Raw genomic sequence first — 21,103 nt, forward strand, 5'->3', positions numbered from 1 at the left:
TGAAACCCGGAATTCATAATCTCGAACCCGTTTCCGTTTCCTGTGCAGCGCCTAGACATGGATATAAGTATCGATCATTTATTGTCGCCACTGAAAATTAGCAAACAGAACAAAAAAAGAAAATGTTTTGCGAAACGTTTAAAGTACGAGTATATTAAATATTAAAGCACCACTCGACAGGATGGTTGAAAATTATTTTTTTAACAAAATATCGACTGCCAATTCGATGTCGATATCGATAAAAAGTGGGGCTGTTAGACGCCCTTCACCACGCATGATCGTAGATGCAGTCTGTGATATTGGTAGATTTAAAAGCCGTAAACTTGTAGGTACTGCGTTATTTTAAGGTGATGGATACCCTAACTAACGAAAACTAATCCATCCGTGACGTTCGAAAAATACCATATCCCTTTTATAGGTTAAGTAAATATTATGTATGTGTAAATTTTAAAGGCCAATGAAATCCTTCAGACTGATCGTCCACCAAAAAACATTTAGCGGTACGAATTTTTAGGTATTTCATGTACGAACCGGTAATAAATGACATGTCGGTCTTCTAGTGGACGATTTGGTTATAAACCAGAAGGATTATCCGGAAGCGAAGAAAAATGATATAGTGGAGATTTACCATCCGCCGCCGACGGAAGATGAGAGGCTCAAGAAACATTCAGACGTGGATGAAGAATATCCGCGTCTGCTGTTGCAAATAAAAAATTTCCGAGACGATTTACTGCAAGCGCGAGAGACGGTCAGCGTCGAGCAGAGCGTCGCGACAGCGTTCGGCTTGCAGATTTACAAAAATGTTACCATTCGATTGATAAATCCTTGCGACGTGGCTTTGGATTCGGTGGAATTGACATTCAAAGATCACTACATGGGAAGATCGGAAATGTGGCGACTGAAAAACAGTCTGGTAAGCCTCCCACTTATCATTAGCGGCAAAATCAATTTTTTATGTTAGGTGCAAACGTGCGTGTACACCAACAAAAAACTGGAGTTTTGCGGGGGCGCCATCAGATGCCAGGTGTACGAGATGTGGGCCAAGGGGGACCGTGTCGCGTGCGGCGTGATAACCGAGGACACGAAGGTGGTTTTTCGTTCCTCGACCGCCATGCTGTACATATTTTTGCAAATGTCGTCGGAAATGTGGGACTTCGACATCTACGGCAACCTGTACTTTGAAAAGGCCGTTAACGGTTTCCTGCCCGAACTGTTTCTCAAATGGAAGAAGAACGGCAGCAACCACGAAATCACGATAGTGATGTTTTCGAGGATATTTTATAAAGCCGCCCAGTTGGAGGAATTTCCGCCGCATATGAGAGAATGCTTGCAAAGGGATTACAAAGGCAAATACTACGAAGATTTTTATAGGTACTAAGCTAGCTCTGGTTCATTTTCATAACCTATCTTTTATTGTTGGAAGGTTGAAGTGCGGTAGCCAGACTGACTTCAAGGCTGATTGATTTTTTTAATTTAAAATCATGACGTTAATCCAACGGCTATTTTTTTAAATCTAACAAAACCAACACAAAAAGCGCAACGTAAAAATATCACAAATAAAAAGTATACAAAGAACTCTTTAAAAAATAAGGCAAAAAACATAATTATATACAATTGATGCTTTTTCATTTTCGTTGTCCTTATATCTTAGTTTACAAAACCATTAGTTTATTCTACTGATGCTGAGGAAAGAGTTGCACACAGGAACTGTTTTATTATTGGTAGCTGTTTTGTTTAAAAAAAAACACGCTTATGAATGAATGCATAAGTGAATATCTTTTTTTACTTCAGAGTTTTCGATGCATCGAAAGCTCGAATTTGTGGCAAAAATTGCCCTTTCATTTTGCCGCTGGTAATGTTCGCATTACGAAACTACTCAAATTAGGCTGATTTTCATTTTTTTTTTCTTTTTCTTTCTTAACAAATCTGTCGTCAGTGTCGTGGAGATGTGAGCAAGATTTACACCACTGTCAAGCAACATTCGAATGTCTAAAAAGGAAATAAAAACATTGAAAACATAATTTATAAATTTATACAATTGTTGATAAATGATGAACTAAATACGCGCGTAGTTTTCCTTTAAAAAATTAGTAAAGGGTTAACGGTAAACTTTTTTTTCTACTCTAGCGTGCGGGAAGCGTCACTTTACCACGTCAGTCCCACAGAAATTTTACTTCACATGAACTTTAGTGGTTTTTTTACAGTTTTCATATTAATATCTTGCCAAGACATTTGTACGATTTTTAAATATCCATCTCTTGTCAGTATAAACAAAACAAAATTGAAGGTTAGGACCTGTTCTTTTTTGGAAGCGGCTCGGATCCGCGGGAAACGAAACTGACTTGGTAAAGTGACGCTTCCCGCACGCAAGATCGGTGTGTAATTTGGTATTTTATAGAGGAGAGTGGAAAAAATATGTACTAACTGGAGACGTTCTTTCAATTTCGTTGTGATGTGAAATACATTTTTTATAAAAAATAAAAATAAGTAAGTATCAAAAAATTATAAACAATAACATAAATAAAACATGCATGAATTCAAATTGTGGCAAGAAAAGACAAGAAGGATATTATATTTTTTAAATAATAAATTCTTTTCTAGATAGAAAGTTAAATGACCATACCTGATGTGCCGTTTTTTCTTTCGGCATAGATAGTGAGAAATTCGTTATACAGAGTGGATTAATACATAATAGTACAACAAATTTTGTTCGTAAAAGGGAGTTTTCACTGTATATGTTATTTTATACCTTTTTGTTTGACGTACCTTAATCAACTTTGATAGTAACATTAATAAAGTATTCGTATTCGTAACTACTCATTCTACATCAAATATAAATAAGGACACTCTTATTAGTGTCATTAATGGTTGTTATGTGTGTTCATTTGGAAGGGTCGTCGTCCAGCACGAAAGATACGACGACTGGAACAACATTTTGGTGGAGCTGCGTCGCATCTTTCAGCACTACCTCACCGACCTGCTGTCCTTCCACGTCAAACCGGACATGGTTGTTCCTCTAGCGACGAACAGTTCGGCAGCCCATGGTAATTTCCTGGAGGTGCTTAACATGTCACTTAACGGTACTTAGCCAAGAGACACTCAACCGACTTATCTCGAAAGTTTAATCGCGATTACAGTGTTCGAAAAGCATTACCTGGACCGTAGCTTCGATCGGACCGGTCAGCTGACCGTGGTCGTCACTCCCGGTGTGGGCGTGTTCGAGGTGGACCGGGAACTGACCAACATCACCAAGCAGAGGATCATCGACGGCGGAGTGGGCAGCGACCTGGTGTGCGTAGGCGAGCAGCCGCTTCACGCCGTGCCTTTGCTCAAGGTGACTCGTTATATCACAAATGAGCTTCACTTGACCTCGTCAATATTTTTTAAATCACCATGTTCCATGTTCCATCACCAATTTCCATTAAAAAAAAGTTAAATTTTGATTTAATTTTATGATTTTTATTAATGGTTCACTCTCTGTACTATTTATAATTTTTTTAGTAATTTATATTACTTAATATATGATATAAAAAGTCTCAACCTATGAAAATTTGACATTAACAAAAGTTTTTCGTAATTTTTCGTGTTTTCTATTGGACTTGCGAAAAATTTCCATAAAAAAATGTTAAATTTTAATGTAAGTTTACGATTTTTATTAATGGTTCCCCCTGTGTAATACTTATTTTTTTTTAACGTGAGTTCAAATTTGTATTACTTAAAATATGATACAAAAAGACATCCCATGAAAATTTGACATTAACAAAAGTTTTACGTAATTTTTCGTGTTTTCTTATGGAGTTGCGAAAAATTTCTATAAAAAAATCTTAAATTTTGAAGTTGGTTTATGATTTTTGTTAACGGTTCGCCCGGTGTACTATTTGAAATTTTTATATTACCTCCGTTTTTGGAAAAATGTGAGTTCAAATTTGTATTACTTAAAATATGATATAAAAAGCCTCAACCCATGAAAATTTGACATTAACAAAAGTTTTTCGTCATTTTTCGTGTTTTCTTATTTAGAAAAAATGTTATTTGCATGACTGGTTCTCACTGTGTACTATTTAGAATTTTTATAGTACCTCCTTTTTTTGAAAAATGTGAGTTCAAATTTGTGTTACTTAAAACATGATATAAAAAGCCTCAACCTATATAAATTTGCACATTAACAAAAGTTTTTCGTCATTTGTCGTGTTTTCTTATGGAGTTGCGAAAAGTTTCCATAAAAAAAATGTTAAATTTTGATGTTGGTTTATGATTTTTGTTAACGATCCACCCTTTGTACTATTTAAAATTTTTATAGTACCTTTATATAGTATATATAATAGTTGCTTTTTAAGTGGTATATTAAATCATTACAAAAGTCCTCATCGAACTGGGATTGTTCGCAGTTTTTTGTTTTTTGTTCAAGAAACTATATTTCAAAAATTAGAAATTAAAATTATTTTTTTTTAAATAATATAAATCAATGAAAACGTATATTTTTATCTACTGTATTATCTGCGTTTGATCTTACGAACGTCGTCAAAGTTATTGCGATGACTCGCACTTTCTTGTTGTTATCATCACTTATTTATTTACGTATTTTTTAAAGTTCTGCAACAAAGACACGTACGGCAATGTGCCGGACGACTACTCGATGCCGCACTGGATCAACTTATCGTTCTACTCGACCAATAAGAAGTTCGCTTACTCGAACTTTGTGCCGCGGATCAAGCTGCCGCCCCTGGGCGGCGGCGAGGGCGGCAACGGCGACGCGAAAAAACCGAAAACGCGCCTGGTGCCCGACGAAGAGTGCATCCACAACTCGTTCTTCGACTACGACGCCTACGACTCAGCTGTGTTCCAAAATTGCTCCGCCCACCACACCCAGGACGCATCGTAAGTGTCCTCAGTTTGTTACTTTCGAAAAATCGATAAAATCGAACTCATATCTCGGCAACGATAGGTCCTAGGGGACCGCCATTGGTACAGAAATGATAGCGTCTGTTCTCCGTTATCCGTTCTCCGTTTCTCTGTAGACCTGGCATTAATTGGCTCTATCTTTTGAACGGTTTCCAACATGGCCTTCAAATATGGCTCCTTTCAAGCCGTGCACGAGCTACACAAACCAGTGAAAAATGAGTCTGAGAAAACCATGATTTTCTCAAAAACTATTCAACTGATCGGCAAAATTTTAGAGCCAGAAAATGTGGGAGATCCGGGGCTATGACTTTTATTTCAAGCTTTTTGTTGATTTTGATTGACAGAGTTTTTCAATTGCAGACAAAAATCTAAAAGATCGGGAAAGTTGTACTTTTTTGGAATAAATTATTAACGGCAAATCAACATTCGTAAAAAATATGGCCAATCGGTTCAAACAGTGTAATAGGTCGTATCAAGAGTAACAATTTATGTATCACATACGCTGCTCAAGATATCTGAAAAAACATTTTTACTCCATTGAAAAAAATCAAATACCAGGAAACGTGGGAGATACCAACCTCTATTTCGAACATTGTTTCACTCATTTTGTAAGTCTCTTTCGTAATCATTTTAAGTAAAATGAACTGAGCAGGCATAGCTTTTATCTGGATTAAGTTTGTCCTCTCTTCTACACCGAACTATCCACTCGTTCCGAATATTTCGGGATTCCAGATCTTTCCCTTTGGGAAAGCGACGAAAACTACATTTTCGAGAACTGGCTTTTTCATCAAAATAGTTGTTATGCACCCATACATGGCGCATCTCGTTCCAGGCATACGTAACTATTTTTTTATGTAACTTATCTCACTGAAAAAGGTAAAAGAAGTGTATTTCTTACCTTTACCTACATTATTATGTGTAATATTTTCAGCTTACCTCCTAACTTATAATAATAATAATAAATAATAATAATAAGCAGCACACAAAACTTTTAAGTCTTTGTTTAAGGTTAAAAATACTGTTTTTCTCAGTTCTCGCCGCTCAGGCACATACAATTTTAAAGTATTTGTTAAAGCTTTAAAAACATTATTTTGCCCAATTTTTTTTTACAAAAATACAATTAACACAAACATTTTACAACAATTATTTTAATTGTTCAAAGGACACAAAATTCAACGGTTTAATACGCCTTCAAATGCATTGACAGAATACACAAAAACCGTTAGAGGACTTTGCTTACGTCACAAGCGACCACGTGCGATCGATAATTTTGACGAAAGTATGTCTTATGCAATCCTGTTAGGTGTACTATTCTTGGTGCTTCCATCTGTAGTTGAATTATGAATTTTTGACATCTCGAAATCAAAGTAGCTTTGTTCAGTGACATTTTCGACAAGAAAACAATTCGTACCGATGGTTCCAGGCCGAACCAAACGAATCGCTTCATCACGTCGTATTCGAAGAGATCGCCGGACATGTTTTCGCGCGGTACCGATCTGCGGAGGCGCGTCGCCCGGAAAATATCCGATCCGGAAATGGTGCGCGAACACGACGGCCTTAATGGCGCCACAGATCCGATAGCGGTGCCGCAGACCAACAAAAACCCGCTCGTGTCGCCCCTGGCGGAAGGTACGCGTACTGTTTGACTGGAAACCCCACCCAAACCGAGTGGACTAACGAATGACGAAAGGAGTAGTTCAAACGAACCGCCCGAAAACAGACACACAGACACTGACTCGTAAATGGTTTAGACCAAAACATTTTTTTTTGTATATGTCAATACTGCCGACGTAGTAGAGTAGTATTGAACCCGCATGTACATCGTGTGCCAAATAGGAGATACGAAAAAAAGTTTTGTAGAAACGTTTCTTGGACTCTCCTGAAGATTTGAATTATTATATATTATATTATTTTATATATTATATATATTATAATTGTTTATTATATATTATAATTTTGTTGATACCGGGTGTCCCAAAAGTCCCCCCGACGTCAACTTTGTTATTTTAAATGGACCAACCTATATAAATTACTAAATTACTTAATTAACAAATCCATAATTTATGAACAAATTGTTTTTGTCGCGGATTATTGTTAATTTGTGTATCCCAATGCTACATTTTTTTTCATTCCTTACTATTCATATTTAATATGTTTAAATAATTTTTTTTGTTGTGTAAGAGTAGCGCAACTCAGTCTTCGCTCATTTTTCAGGGCTCCATAAAAATTATAAATATTGGAGGTGCAGTTCCGGGAATGAGGACATTTTTTTAGCAAATTTGCTAAATGTTAAAAAAGATCTGAAAAGAAAAATTGTCATTATTTTTCGAGACATTCAAAAAAAAACTAAACCCTTTTTTTTTTTTCAGTTAATTGTTTATAACTTTTGCAATTTTTTTCAGTTCCTTTTGGAACCTTTCCTTAAACTTTCTACATAATTTTTCGAATTGAGTGACACCATAATCATAATTTTCGGAGGCTATACAAAAATTAAAAAAAAAATGGGTACATGTTGACCAGACCATCGGTCGCGTTTTTAGAAAAAGATTTTTCGCCGCCGTCGAGAATGGTGGTCGGATCGGAGGGCTCGTCGACCCACGAGTCCCGCGCCCTTATCAATCCCTTCGATCCGTCACACGTGACGATCAAGCTGACGTCGAACCGACGGCGTTGGACCCATTTGTTCCCGAAAGATCCGACGGGGGCGCTGATACAGCAGCACCATTACCATTCGGCGTCGCGTTACTCCGGGCCACCGGAAGAACCCGAAGGCGGTGGCGCTCCGCCCCACGAGACGGTCACGGTGAACCCTGCCTTGCTAGACTGTGAGTGGCCTAGATTATGACGTCACTTTTGGAGGCGGAGCCTCCTTTTTTTTTCAGACTGTAAGAGAAAGGGGAATCCCCCTACGTTCGGCAATATGTCGATGTTGGGAGCGAACTCGACCCGCAGCCTGACGTTGCTTTGGGGAGCCACCGGGGAGCAAGAGTGGACCCCAGCGCTTACTACAGGTGCGGTGATATTCTTTTGAAAGTATCCAAGCTTTGAGATGTGATTATTATTATTTATTTGTTAACGGCCGAGGTCCATGTAAAAATAACAACGAAGCAAATGCGAAAAACTGCAAGACCTACGATGGCAGCGCCAAAATTTCCCGGCCTGAATATGAAAGAAAGAGTAGAGTAACATTTTTTTATTATTTTTCAATATAATCCCCCATTACTTCAATACACTTATTACATCCCTTTATTAACAACTCAATCCCTTTAAAAAAATATTCTTTTTGTTTGTCTGCAAAATCAGCCAAAACAGCCTCTTTTAACTCAACTTCGTCGTTAAACCGCCGTTCACGTAAGTCCTTTTTCAAATATCCAAACAAATAATAATCGCTGAGGTCCATATCTGGACAAATGGGATTATTCACAATTTTCGTTACAGTTGATGTTGGAATTTTCGTCCATGTGGCCGTTTCTTCTAAAGATGCTTGCTTGCTGGCACCACGTTCAATGAGAGTCAAATAAATATTGTTTATAACTTCCTTAGTCTCAATAGAATAGTGTTTTCTACATAATTCACCATTTGGAGCATATTTTTCTTGTAACGGTCAAATTTATGAACAAACGTCGGAAACGGCTATGGGTTCTCCATTATCACCAGTCATCACGAATATATTTATGAAAGCCTAGAGCAAAGCTGGAGACAGAACCGTAAAACTATCTCAACTTACTGAACCAGATTTAAAACACCTCACATCTGATCTTCTCTCTCTCTTACCACTATGTTCTTCCTTACATTCAAAACATATCAAAAGTGCACCATTATGGGAATCGGTCATCCGAGACGATATTCACGCACCTCTTTTAGCTCTGCCCCCCTCAAGCGATATACAAGCGTGTTTAAGTTAAGTATAGCTCTGAAGACACCGACACGATAATTGCCGAAACGTCAGCAAGATTGAGTTATAAGCAACAGACGCAGAAGGAACCTAGAAAAAAAATCACTTTTTTTTCCTTTTCAGGTGTCGACTGGAAATCGCTGACGATGCCCGCCTGTCTCCCGATAACCACGGACTTTTTCCCGGATAAAACGTCCCTACAAAACGACTACGTCGTCTCGCTCTACAGCCTGGTACCGGACACGGTGTACGCGGGATTCGCCCAGCAGAAGAGCTCGAGCAAGAAGCCGCTTACCACCGACGAAATTTTCAAAGAGCTCGTCTCGCAACGCCTCGCGCAAGGCTTCCAATTGATCGTGATGAGTCAGAACGCGGAAGAGGCGAGCCAGTACGCCAAAGGGTCGGTGGTGAGGAAAAGTCCCACGGAAAACGACGAATGTTACTACCTCTCGATCGGGAGGCTGTTTCACAAGATCTCGCTGGCCGGCAATACCGTGTCGGTCACGCGGTATAGGCCGAGGTAAGCGTGGTGGGCGTGGCTCCCGTTTTTCGCGATCGCTCTATAACCGTCACGAAAATATTCCGCCCTACTGCGTCGCCAATCATCCTGTTGGCTTCTTCAGAAATTGACTGAAACTGGCTCGCATTTTACTCTGTATCTGCTTATATATTGTTGAAGGGGGCGGAGCTAAATGAGGATGACTGATTCCCATATTGGTGACTGGTAGAGATCTGAGTGGCGGTTAAGGTTGTTTATATATTTCTATAGACTCTCGGATTTTTCTGTTATAGAAGATGGATTAAATGCGACTCAGATCTTTACCTGTCACCAATATGGGAATCGGTCATCCGAAACGGTGTTTATGCCCCTCATTTGGCTCCGCCCCCCTTAAACAATACATAAGCAGGTACACAGCAGAGTGAGAGAGCCCGTTTCAATTGAGCACTGAAGAAGCCAACATTATGATTGGCGAAATTTCAATTTTTATTTGACAAATGCAATGTTTTCGTCTACTAATCTCATTTATGATGTTCTTCTATACTCGGGACTTGATTTCTACCTGAATTTCAACAAAAAAATAAGCAAAGCCCAGATTTTATCGAATTCCTACAAAAATGATGAAAAGTGATTTTTTTTAAATGGACCATTTTTGTATTTTGTAGGCAAATCGTCCAGAAGTTTTGTAAAAAGTATTACAGTGGCCTGTGGAAGTTTCTTTTGAAAATTATGTTAGATTTGTGTTAATAAACTAATAAAAAGAATATTCTCCAAAACTTTCTTTTTGAAACTTACCACCTTTGCTACTTCCCCTCTTCAAATGTTCACATGTTCGATGACGTAATTACTGTACTTATACAGGGTGTTTTACAATTGGGCGGCCACACTTCAGGAGGTGATTCTTTGATTAATCAACAAACAAGATGATCATAAACATTTTTCTTCATGTGCGTTTTTATAAAACATCATTAGCCATGCAAAAGGACTGCAGTTTTTTCTTTTAATTTCCGTTTTGTAGGCACCCCTATCCCTCATTCAACTACCAGTACCTGTACAGGTTCTGCGCCCCATTCCACGACACCTACGAAGACTCGGGGGCCACTTTCACGACCGAGAAGCTGGAGCACTACAACTGGAACTACCTGGACCATTACGTGTGCACGGGAGGCGACAGTACTGACTTCGTTTTGGTCGAAGCACTCAAATATTGGCGGTAAATTGTCCTCTTTTGCTTTTAGAAATCTCGATAGAAGTCGCGAAGAAACTTTGTACTAACTTTGACCAATTCAATTTAACCATTTTTTTAATGCTATGAATAGAGATGTCGGAAGTTCACAGAAGGTCGCGTCAATGACAAACTGAGATATCGTCAACGTTACTGTTGCATCAATAAGAAACTTATTCTAGCATAATCAACAAAAAATCCACCCTAAAAAAGGACTTCACTAACTAAGTGGCCTTATAAAAAAAAGCAACAAAAACTAATATAAGACTAACTACAATTTTGAAACGAAAATGTTGGAGGAATTGTTGAATTTATTTTGAAAATTAATTAATTTACAACATTGCACAACTTTGTTTTAAAATTTGACGAAAAAAAGTTAGGACCGATTTTTTATATAATTATAATAACAAGGTATGGTCTGTTCATAGATATAAGAAAGTGACCAATTGCTTTTGAATGGGATTATCCAAGGGTGGTCATTAACATACAATGCAACAAGATTATTACCTAAAGTTTTTAATATTATTTGCTTTGGTATACTACTTAGTTTAAGTTTATTAGTAATCATTCTAATTTCGTGTGTAACACAGCGTGTGGTGAATCGTGTGCGAATTATGCAAAATATGTGCCAGTTTAGTGAATCTCAGGAGATGGTCCCTGCCCAAAAGTAGAAAACACTATGCTGTTGAGACTAAGGAAGTTATAAACAATGTTTATTTGACTCTCATTGATCGTGGCGCCAGCAAGCAAGCATCTTTAGAAGAAACGGCCACATTGACGAAAATTCCAACATCAACTGTATGGAAAATTGTGAATAATCCCATTTCAGCGAGGAAAAAAAAGAAGCGATGCTGACATTTTCTCGACTGTAGATGAAAGTGATCAAGATATAATACGGCGTCATTGTAATGGACAATGCAGGTTATCACAGTCGACAGCTGACTAAAACCCCTTCCTCATGTGATACAAAAGCAACAATCCAAAACTACATGTAAAATAACGACATTTATTTTCACGAAGATTATACTAAAAAGCAATTAATGTTTGGCACCAACTGAAATCTGCCCTTCGTCGTAACAATGTTTTTCCCCGTGTTAACTCCAATGTCCTCAAACTTATAGAAACCGAAGTTTTTAACGTCCCTCCACAAAGTTGGGCAAATTCTGTTAGACATATAGAAAAAGCAGAACAGTCGTATATCCATATTGCAAATAATATAGAACAAATAATAATTAGAACAGGCGATGATAGCGATAATGATACTCAAATCACAAATAATTAAATTCTAAGCAAAGTACGGACCTGTTCGGCCATATTTGATTCTTGGCCGGGTCTTCCCTTAATTCGTATCAGTTAGTCACTTTCTCATATCTATGAACAGACTTTAATATCCTGTAATTTCATTATCTCTCGGTATCCCACGGTGGACGGAGGACGGAGAAGTAACCAATCCCCACTACTAGAAAAATGGCCTATTTTAAAATTATATCCCGCCTTTTTCAGCATAAGGCTGTATTTCCTGCCTTTGAATAACGCCGGGACCAAAACTATCGCCGAAGGTTCTGCCAGGTGCGACATCTACACTTCGCCGTCGGACGCCGAGAATCAGCAAATGGCCGACGGGTTTCTGAAGTTCGTCGAGACGTGCGTCAACAAGCTGAAGAGGTCGAGTTTGGTGTCGAAAAAGCCGCGGGTTCGTACGCGCTTTTACCGACAAGCCACGCCCCCTGACTTATACGCACCCGCCCCGAACTTTGTTTTACTAATTTTTTTTTTCAAGCATGATTTTCTAGTGGATGTCGATTATATGCATGTGTTGTAGATGTCGCTCAGTATACAATCTTTACCGCCCGTAACTCAACCGAGACGTAACAGTGTGAGCAGTGTGTCGCAGGTATACTAACTTTTCTTCGATTCCTCTTTTTTTTTTTTCAAAAATTTCGTTAGTTTTGTGGTTTTTTCTTTTCTTCTGCCGCTTACACCTAGCTTAATCTGAATCGCGCTTTGCCAGATTTCTGAAATATCGTAGAACGTCGTCTAAAAGAATTACGCTAAATAAATGTTTATAAAGTTTATGTATATAATTTTTTTAAATGTTTAAGCTAAACCAAATGCGTCGCAGTTCAGTATCCCGTCCGACCGGTTCTTAGTATCAGGAAAGATATTGTACACGTTTATTTTATTTTTTTTTGCATTGTTGATACCTCAAAGCAAATCGCAAAAATTCTCAAATCCCAGCACAAATTGTGACGCAAGAATTTCAGCTTAAATAAAGCTTCACGTTCATTGCAGACACTTTTTCTTTCAAATCGGTTGAGCTTTTTTGGACAAAATAACGTTCTGCGTCGATGATACGCTTGTGTCTTTTTAATTTTGATTTTGTGCCTCCTCTAACTGTACCATTTTTTCTTTCAGAACATCTCGCGAGCGAACGAAAGGATAATGACCTCGTCACTGAGGTATACAGAGTTTCACCCTTAGGGCCAGAAGGAAGAAAAAATTCAAAAACTTTTATCTTACAGTAATTTAAACTCAACCAGGCTAAAAACAGGAAAAAAAATAACGGGAGAGAGACAGAGAAAAGAAATAATCAGAAAATTTTATTTTTAGTTTTTTTTTCATTTTGAGATATTGAAAGTTGGTTCAAAAATTTAACTTAACTAACCAAAAAAAAAGTTTTATTAATATTAATGAAAGATTTAGATTTTTTTTTTCAAAATTTTGAGGTGGTGAAATTTGATTATGCAATTTAATCTAAAGAGACAAAGAGAGGGGAAAGAAAACAATCAGAAAAAACTTTCTTTCATTAATATTAATATACGATTCAGATCTTTATTTATTTCTTCAACAATTTGATGTGGTAAAAGTGTATTAGGCAATTTACTCTAAAGAGAGAAAGAGAGGGAATAGAAAAAAATCAGAAAAATTATCTTTCATTAATATTAATAGACGAATTAGTTTTTTTTATTGATTCTCTCAAAATTTTGAGGTGGTGGAAGTTGATTAAGCAATTTAATCTATAGGGAAAAGAGGGACGAGAAGAGAATCAGAAAAAAATTATCTTTATTTATTTATTTTTTAAATTTGGAGGAGGTGAAAGTTGATTGAGCAATTTAACAAAACGAAAATAAAAGAAAAAAAATATTTCAAAATTTGAAGGTGGTAAAAGTTGATTAAATTGCTTAATCAACTTTCGCCACCTTCAAATTTTGAAAAAAATAAATAAAAACCTAACTAGGGAAAAAGAGAAAAGTTAAAAAAATTTAAAAATATCTTTTATTGGTCATATACTAAAGAATAAAAAAAATATCGCATCAATAAATCCAATTTGCCGTAACGAGAAAAAGAAAGATAAGAAAAAAGTGACTACTTCTATTAAAGGACAATTTTAATTTTGATTTTTTAAAATATTATGGCGGCAATTATTAAGTCGCCATTGTCAGATTTACGTTTTAAGAAGACTGACAAAAAAATAGCATATAAAAATGGATCTTTAAAAAAAAAACGCAGTTTTTCAATGAAATATATCTCGTCCATATTACTGCCATCATTATTTACTAGCGGTGCCAACGCTGTCGGTACCCCCCCGGTCCTAAAATCTGACAGCCCTGGCTCGGACATAGTAGAAGCGATGAAACACCAATCCCATGGCTTGTCGTACGTCAGCAATCAGCACAACCTACCCACGTACGCTTTCGTTGCAGCTGACGCCGTCAAGTGGGTCGTGACCCACGTCGAAGACGTCACGGCCGTCGAAGAAGCTCTCCTGGTACGATCACAGAACAAACGCCATTTTTTCCACTCGTCCGAGGTCATAAAAGTATCATTGTCGACTTCTTTTGGGTGTTTTTACTTCCACACCTAGGTCGGTCGTCTTCACGTGAATACCAAATAAACTTCACACTTACAAGCTCTATATACTATGCTTCCACAGGAAATTAAGATTACATTCTTTCGTTCCCTGGGATTTTGGTGAATCGTTGTTTTTTCTTTGAATTTTCCTCTCCTTGCCGATGATTTTATCTCAGGTCGCTTCTCAGTGTCTCTTTGTCTGGCCTACGCAAGAAAGAAAGAGAGAAAAAAATGTTCAAGGTATCTCCTCTTGTACGGTCTTCGTCAGATGGTCCCTTAGAGAAAGTGGAGGTAGTGTTTATGGTGTATCTTTGACGGATGCTAACCCTTTTCTGCCAAGCTTAGATGTCATTGTGCTGTCAAAAATAAAAATAAAGTGCTGGTCCCATTCTATAAACATAAACTTTATGGGTATTACTACACAAAAATGTTTACACACATAAATATATGGCCACTTCATACATACAGATTTTATAACACTATTCCTAGTTAATATTTGTATCAAAATTATTCTTGCAAAATTTTTGCTTTTTTAAACTTTTTTCACGGCAAGAGCTTTAGAGAAGGTGGCAAAACATATAATTGGAAACCCTAAAACGTTATTTAACATTTTATGCCATCAATTCTGTGGAATGATGAGTGTATATATTTTCTCTGTTACGAGTAGAATGAAAATGAAAATTCCGCTATATCTAGTCCCTCAATATTTCTGAGAGAAATAGACAACCTCAGTCTTAGATTCATTTCAGTTGAGCAAATAACACAAAATCAAAGCCGGGACCACAGCTTTCCAAGTCATTAATATAGATCAAGAAGAGCAGCGGACCCAGCACCGAACCCTGTGGCACACCATACTTAATATATTCTGTGTTTTCGTAATTATATTCTAATGTCCTATATTCACCTATTTCTTTCTATTAGTTAAATAATATAGTAATAACTGCTGACTGTTATTGTGAAAGCTATATAAAGTTAGTTTTTCTGTAAGTAATTAAATTTTACCTACTTATTATCTTGTCAAATTATTCACTGTCAATGTAAATTCAACGCTGCAGGCGGCGAAAGTTATTCGACACCGGATTTCCGAACCCATCAGGCCTGGGTACCGGCGTGAATGTGAGAAATCTGTACACCATCCCCCTTTTAGGTTCTTTTTCTTCTTCTGTTAGCCACATCTCCTGGGATCATTCGGTCGGTTTACAACTATAGGTCACCTTTGACACTAGTAATTTTTTAACTGCCTCTACCTGTTGCTTCTATGGGATCGTTTCTCGTGAAAGAACCTCGACCCGAATGTTTTCTTAGGTTATGCGGAGGCTGCACGGCGAACAGCTCATCCGGCACGCGTCCGGCGACCACAGAATACAGTTCGTCTACGGATCTGGTTTGTTTTACGTCGTGTCCGATAGAGGTGAGGGTCGGGGTAGACGTCGGCACGCTTTACGTCGAATTCTTCTCGTTCCAGACGACCGAGCGGGGTCGTATCACGCGGACATCGAGAGTTTCGAAAACGACTTCTTCGAGGTGGAGGTGAGACCGCCCCTGAACTGGGGCTTGCGCGATCCGACCCGCTCCGCCCCTCACTTCCTAAGCGACAACGTCAATTTCGACTATTTCGATTGCGACGCCGACGGTAAGTGGCCAATTCGATCCAGTGGCGGCGCGGTACAAAAAAAAAGTTGTTTTTGATTCAAAAAAATATCGAAATTGAAAAGCTCAGTGGCGGACACCTCTGTCGTCAATAGTATTCGTTAACTCATACTTAATATTGTCCAACTAGCAAGGGAAATCGGCAAAATGGGTGGAAATGCGGAAAAATTAACAAAATCTGTAGCTCTAAAAGAAGAAGGGGCTCACATGAAAGCCCTAACTCAAAAATCTCCTCTAAAAGCTCTAGTCTAAAAGTTCTTCCAAGAGCTCTTCTAATAATAGCTAAAGCCATTCTAAAAATTAATCTAAACGCTTCCGCTTTGGGAGCTTTGAGAGATGTAATAATTAGATCGGATATATCCCTAAACGTTCGGAAGACTAAGGAATGGTCCGGTTTACCTTCTATATGGCGAGGTCTGCTGTATCGTCGTGTGTATAGACAATCACAAAACACAAGACTATTCCAAATCAAAATTACTAAAACATATGATACCTTAATTACCTCTAATTATTAGAGACTGTAGGTAGTTGTCAATTGTGTTCTGTCTACACGAAACTGAAACGTTCGAAAGACTAAGGAATGGTCCTTTACCTTCTAAATGGCGATGGCTGCTGTATCTCCCTTGCAAAGCAAACTGATATTTTTTTGTGAAATCGTGTGTTTCTTCTCCAATTGAGCGAACTGCACCATCGAGTTCGTAACGCCCTGTGTTTCGTTCAGAGACCATATACAAGCAGATGCGATTCGAGACGGACATAATGACCAAAAGCGACCGCACCGAATGGGGTCACGTGCACTATCAGACTGTGTTCCGACCAGACCGCGCGTACGAGCTAGTGCTCGAATGGCTGACGTCGTCGGGACCGATCATAGCCGAACTGGTAAGTCGGGTTTTTCCGTTTGTCAGCGCGGCCGCGCGGTTTGACGTTCGGGTTTTCTGCGCAGCTCTTCAACTTTAATCGGAAAGCGCAGGCGTGCGGTCTGCAGGTGGTGCCGCTCCCCACCGACCCCCTCGCCATACCATACACCGGCATATCGGATCCGTTGCGAAGCCCCATTTTCGTGCCGCTCGACGTCGACTGTTTCGAGTACGACGAAATGTTCAGAGGTGAGTAGGCAAGTGATGCGAAAAGATTACAAAGGGATAAGAGATAAAGGAATAACAAAGTGGGATTTTTATCGATTTTTTCCTTTGTTCAAACCATTTGCCTTATCTGCTAAAATGACGTCTCTGCGAGAAAGCTAATCAAAGTTAATAAATGGCGATCCAACTGTTCGCAATTTAAAATAAAAATGAACCATTGCCTACCGCCATCCAACAAACTTTGCGCAGATCTACGCAAGCGTGACTGGTTCGAGAGGCTGTTCCTGTTCCAAGAGGCGATAGTGCGGAGGTTCGGGTTCCTGCACAGCCTCGCCAACGAAGCGGCCGAAGAACAGAACGTGAAGAACCATCAATACATCCACGCGACGGGTACCATTTTCGTGTCGATATCGAGGCTCGTTTCGAAGCCCGAACGGCATCGCGTGAACAGCGTTGCCAACGCTCGGGTCACCGACAGGTATTCGGTGCACGCGGACGTCGTGCCGAGTCCCCACGAAGCTTACATCACGCGACACGTGTCGGGCAAGAACCGCGAAGACGACCCGAACTGCACCGACAGGGTAAGACCATTTTGGGGAGGGGCGTGTCGACGGTATTAACTTTTTCTTTAATCGCTTCAATCCTTTTAATTTTTGATATTACCAATTATTTTTTCATTAAAATTTTCAATTAGGTTTTTATAAATTATATTATTACTCGCGCTTTTTGATGAATGACAATTAGGAGCCTTAAAATGATCTAACTAAAGGATAATAGTTAAAAAAAAAACAATTCGCATTTAAAAAATATTTTTATAAACTTATCTTATAGTAAGAAATTTCGACCTAAAATTTAGATTTTTTTTTTTAAATCCTTACTTCAATTCAAACCAAAATAATTAAATATATTTGACATTTGACATTGACAACTTAACAAACATTACAGTATGGCAGGGAGATAAAAGCTAAAAAAACTTGAAACATCCGTAATAATACCTTAATTAATTAATTTTTGAAAGCAACTTCCACATGATACCGTGGTTCGTTCAATTACGGAAAAAAACATGATCGCTTTGTTTTGCAAGGGAGACGTTGTCTACGATAAAATCGCCCTCAGCGAATAGAACGTAACGGACTATTCCTTAGTCTTCCGAACGCTTCATAGTAAAAAGTCAAACACTATTGATAATTATTCACAATTCATTAAATAGTCTCTAATTAACATTTAATTGAGGTATTATTGCAACTGTAAAAGTAGATAATAATTTATTTTTTGTCACTGTTAATGATAAAATTGAGTGTTCCCTAAGATAGATTAAAAGCGTTAATACGATTATATTTCTATATTTACTGTACAATTGGTAATTTACATATAAATTTATTCTTTAAAAGTTACTATTAATAATAAAAATATTAAAATTTTAAATTTATTAATAAAAATCTTTTGAAAAAAATTAGATGAATTTATTAATAAACAAAATTAATTTGTTCTTCCATAATATTCTATTCAGCCCTGATCTATAAAATTTTTGATGTATATTTAAAATTAAATAATTTACTAAGCAGGTTGATAAAATTGGTATATTTCATATGAAACTCCATCTGAGTCGCGGTTAAAATTGTCTGGTTGCTTATAGATGAGTTTCTTTGTCCTACGCTTAAGACTATTTCATGTTCATTTAGCCTATTTATGAGAGGTTTATGAGAAACTTTAGCTTTTATAACAATTTTTATTCCTTTGTCTATAAAACTTTTTGCGTTGGCTATTCAACAATCTTTTGGATTCGTCCTGCGTCCTGACGTTTCGCCAATCTGCCTGTTGGCTTCTTCAGAGCTTAACCTAATCTGTGCCTGCCTGCACCTGCTTATATATAGTTTGAGGGGACGGAGCTAAAGGAGGGGCATATTGTTGAAAAGTAAAGACCTAAGTCTCGGCTAAGATTGTTTGGTTGCTTATAGATTTTCAATAACGAACATTTGTGTTACCTTAAAGGTAAGTGTCCGCTTGAGATGAAACCTCGGGGTTTTGTCCATTTGAAATCAGTTGTGTCCTCGAGACGGGTTTTGAAGACTAGACGATCACTATATCATATATGCTCGGAACTTTACGTTGTTTTAATTACATTTTTTCAAAATGGATACCTAGAAGGCTCCAGCTTTTCTAATTGCGCATAAGACTGGACAGAAAATTACATTACATGTGTTATGGGTCACAGAAGTATGTAATACCGTTTTTTATATCCCCTCGTAGTATAACTCTGTAAATATGTCATTATCATATTATGATATATATACGATTTTACAAAGGTTGGCTGGTCATTTCCATTTTTTTTTGGCAATTTAAACAAAATATTGAATAAAAAACATTTCACTTCTTTTTAATTGGAATTTTGATTTTTAAGTAAAGATTGATTTTATCAATTTGTAAGATTTGTGGCAAACTGTGATATATTTAGAAAGAACAAATAATTATTTACGTATGGTAGTGCAACATGTTTATATATATTTTTTTTTGTTTTATATTATTATTATTAAAGTTTCAATAGTAAACTGATGAAAATTATTAAAAGCACTAGGAATATCATTATCATAATTTTTTGATATAGCTGTTAAACTGTCATTAACAAAACGTTTCAAAAAAAATTATATTAAAATTTAATGTTTGTAAAACATTTTCTTCTAAATGTTCTATTGATATTCTGTTGATGACATCGAGCCCATGGCACGTCCATTTAATTGTTGGCATAAGTTTTCTTGATATTGAAAATAATTATCAACTTTTTCTATAAAATCTTTCGACAAAAGAGCAGTGTGATCTTTTAATATGTTCGATTTTTTGGTTTAAATCGTGGTTATAATTTCATTCGGAATAAAAAAAACCCTTAGCAACTAATAAAAAACATAAACTTCTACTCAAACTAAACTTATTTGTACTTTCTTGATTTATTCAAAATATCACTAAGGTATGTAAATATTGTTATATAAAATTTTGCATCTGTTTAAAATTTGCACATTCTGATCGAAACTCGACAAAATATAATTTTTCAGCATCTCTGGGGACCTGAGTTTAAACGATTGAAACGCCGATACTCATTTCGGTAACACCCCGTACAATTTTGTGTGATTTTCGATTGACAGCATAGTACTTATTGAAAAAGGCAAGTAGTGGGGGTTTATAACGTAGGATTGTCCCACTCCTCTACCTTTTGGGGAGTGCCCTCATTTCCCACGACCCTCTAGCCCCTCCCACAAGGCCTACAGACCCCGCCCACTTTACCCACAATTCCTCGAAACTCCGCATGTTGAAAAATCAAGCACCAGTGGGGGTTTACTCGATCCCCTCTTCTAATATGTCCCATTTTTTGGTTTAAGTCTTAGTTATAATTTCATTTGGAATATTAGTATATAACGCTACTACGTCAAGCATATAATTTTCGGGAATTTTCAACTAATAATAAACATAAACTTCAACTCGAACTAAACGTATATGTCCTTTCTTAGTTTATTGAAGAAAACTCCAGTTTTATACGTATTTCAAGGTTTAAGAATATAACAAAAAAAGCTATATGATGCATTTGACGTTCCATGAAAAGCCCTCCTCATCAAGGCGTATTAACTCAACAGCTTCCTTATCTGTTTAATCAGCCACCCCTACCTCCAGCCGCTTCTTAGCCCGTCGTGATTTCAAAAAATGATAAAAAAAAAACTGGAGACCAAGTCAATGCTTGGTGTTTCAGATCGGTTTCCTGTGGTCGTGGAATCACATGATCGGCAAAAAATGGCGCACGAACCAAGCTGTCGACACCGCGTTCCAGATAAAAATGCTACGGGACTTCCGGGAGTTTTGCGGCAACGGCCACGACCGCCTGAAGAATTTCTGGAGGGACAGCTGTTACGCCAAGATGACCGAGTAGAGGGCGCCTCGTCGTCGGCTACGGACCATAGAGGTCGCAGACCACACTCGCGTTAGAGACGTAAGAATAAACCGAACAGTTT

General features: G+C 37.6%; 1 protein-coding gene across 2 annotated transcripts; it reads left to right on the forward strand.

Annotated features, from left to right (window-relative positions):
• The first annotated feature begins 352 nt into the window (after window positions 1–352).
• Window positions 353–21,021, forward strand: LOC132702780 (GATOR complex protein Iml1). Of its 2 annotated transcripts, XM_060671546.1 has the most exons (21): window positions 353–500; window positions 561–913; window positions 962–1,371; window positions 2,893–3,080; window positions 3,138–3,334; window positions 4,592–4,878; window positions 6,326–6,531; window positions 7,443–7,727; window positions 7,785–7,913; window positions 8,921–9,317; window positions 10,315–10,509; window positions 12,025–12,214; window positions 12,344–12,415; window positions 12,937–12,980; window positions 14,083–14,290; window positions 15,679–15,784; window positions 15,839–16,006; window positions 16,745–16,905; window positions 16,970–17,132; window positions 17,358–17,689; window positions 20,845–21,021. In XM_060671546.1, exons 1-21 carry the CDS (start codon window positions 458–460, stop codon window positions 21,019–21,021), a joined length of 4,311 nt encoding a protein of 1,436 aa, XP_060527529.1. In that variant the 5' UTR covers window positions 353–457. The 2 variants fall into 2 exon arrangements, with proteins under 2 accessions (XP_060527529.1, XP_060527530.1); XM_060671547.1 differs by lacking the exon at window positions 12,344–12,415.
• Window positions 21,022–21,103: the final 82 nt, after the last annotated feature.

Source organism: Cylas formicarius, unplaced genomic scaffold, assembly GCF_029955315.1.
Source record: "Cylas formicarius isolate icCylForm1 unplaced genomic scaffold, icCylForm1.1 PGA_scaffold_6__28_contigs__length_40554024, whole genome shotgun sequence".
Lineage (NCBI taxonomy): Eukaryota > Metazoa > Arthropoda > Insecta > Coleoptera > Brentidae > Cylas > Cylas formicarius.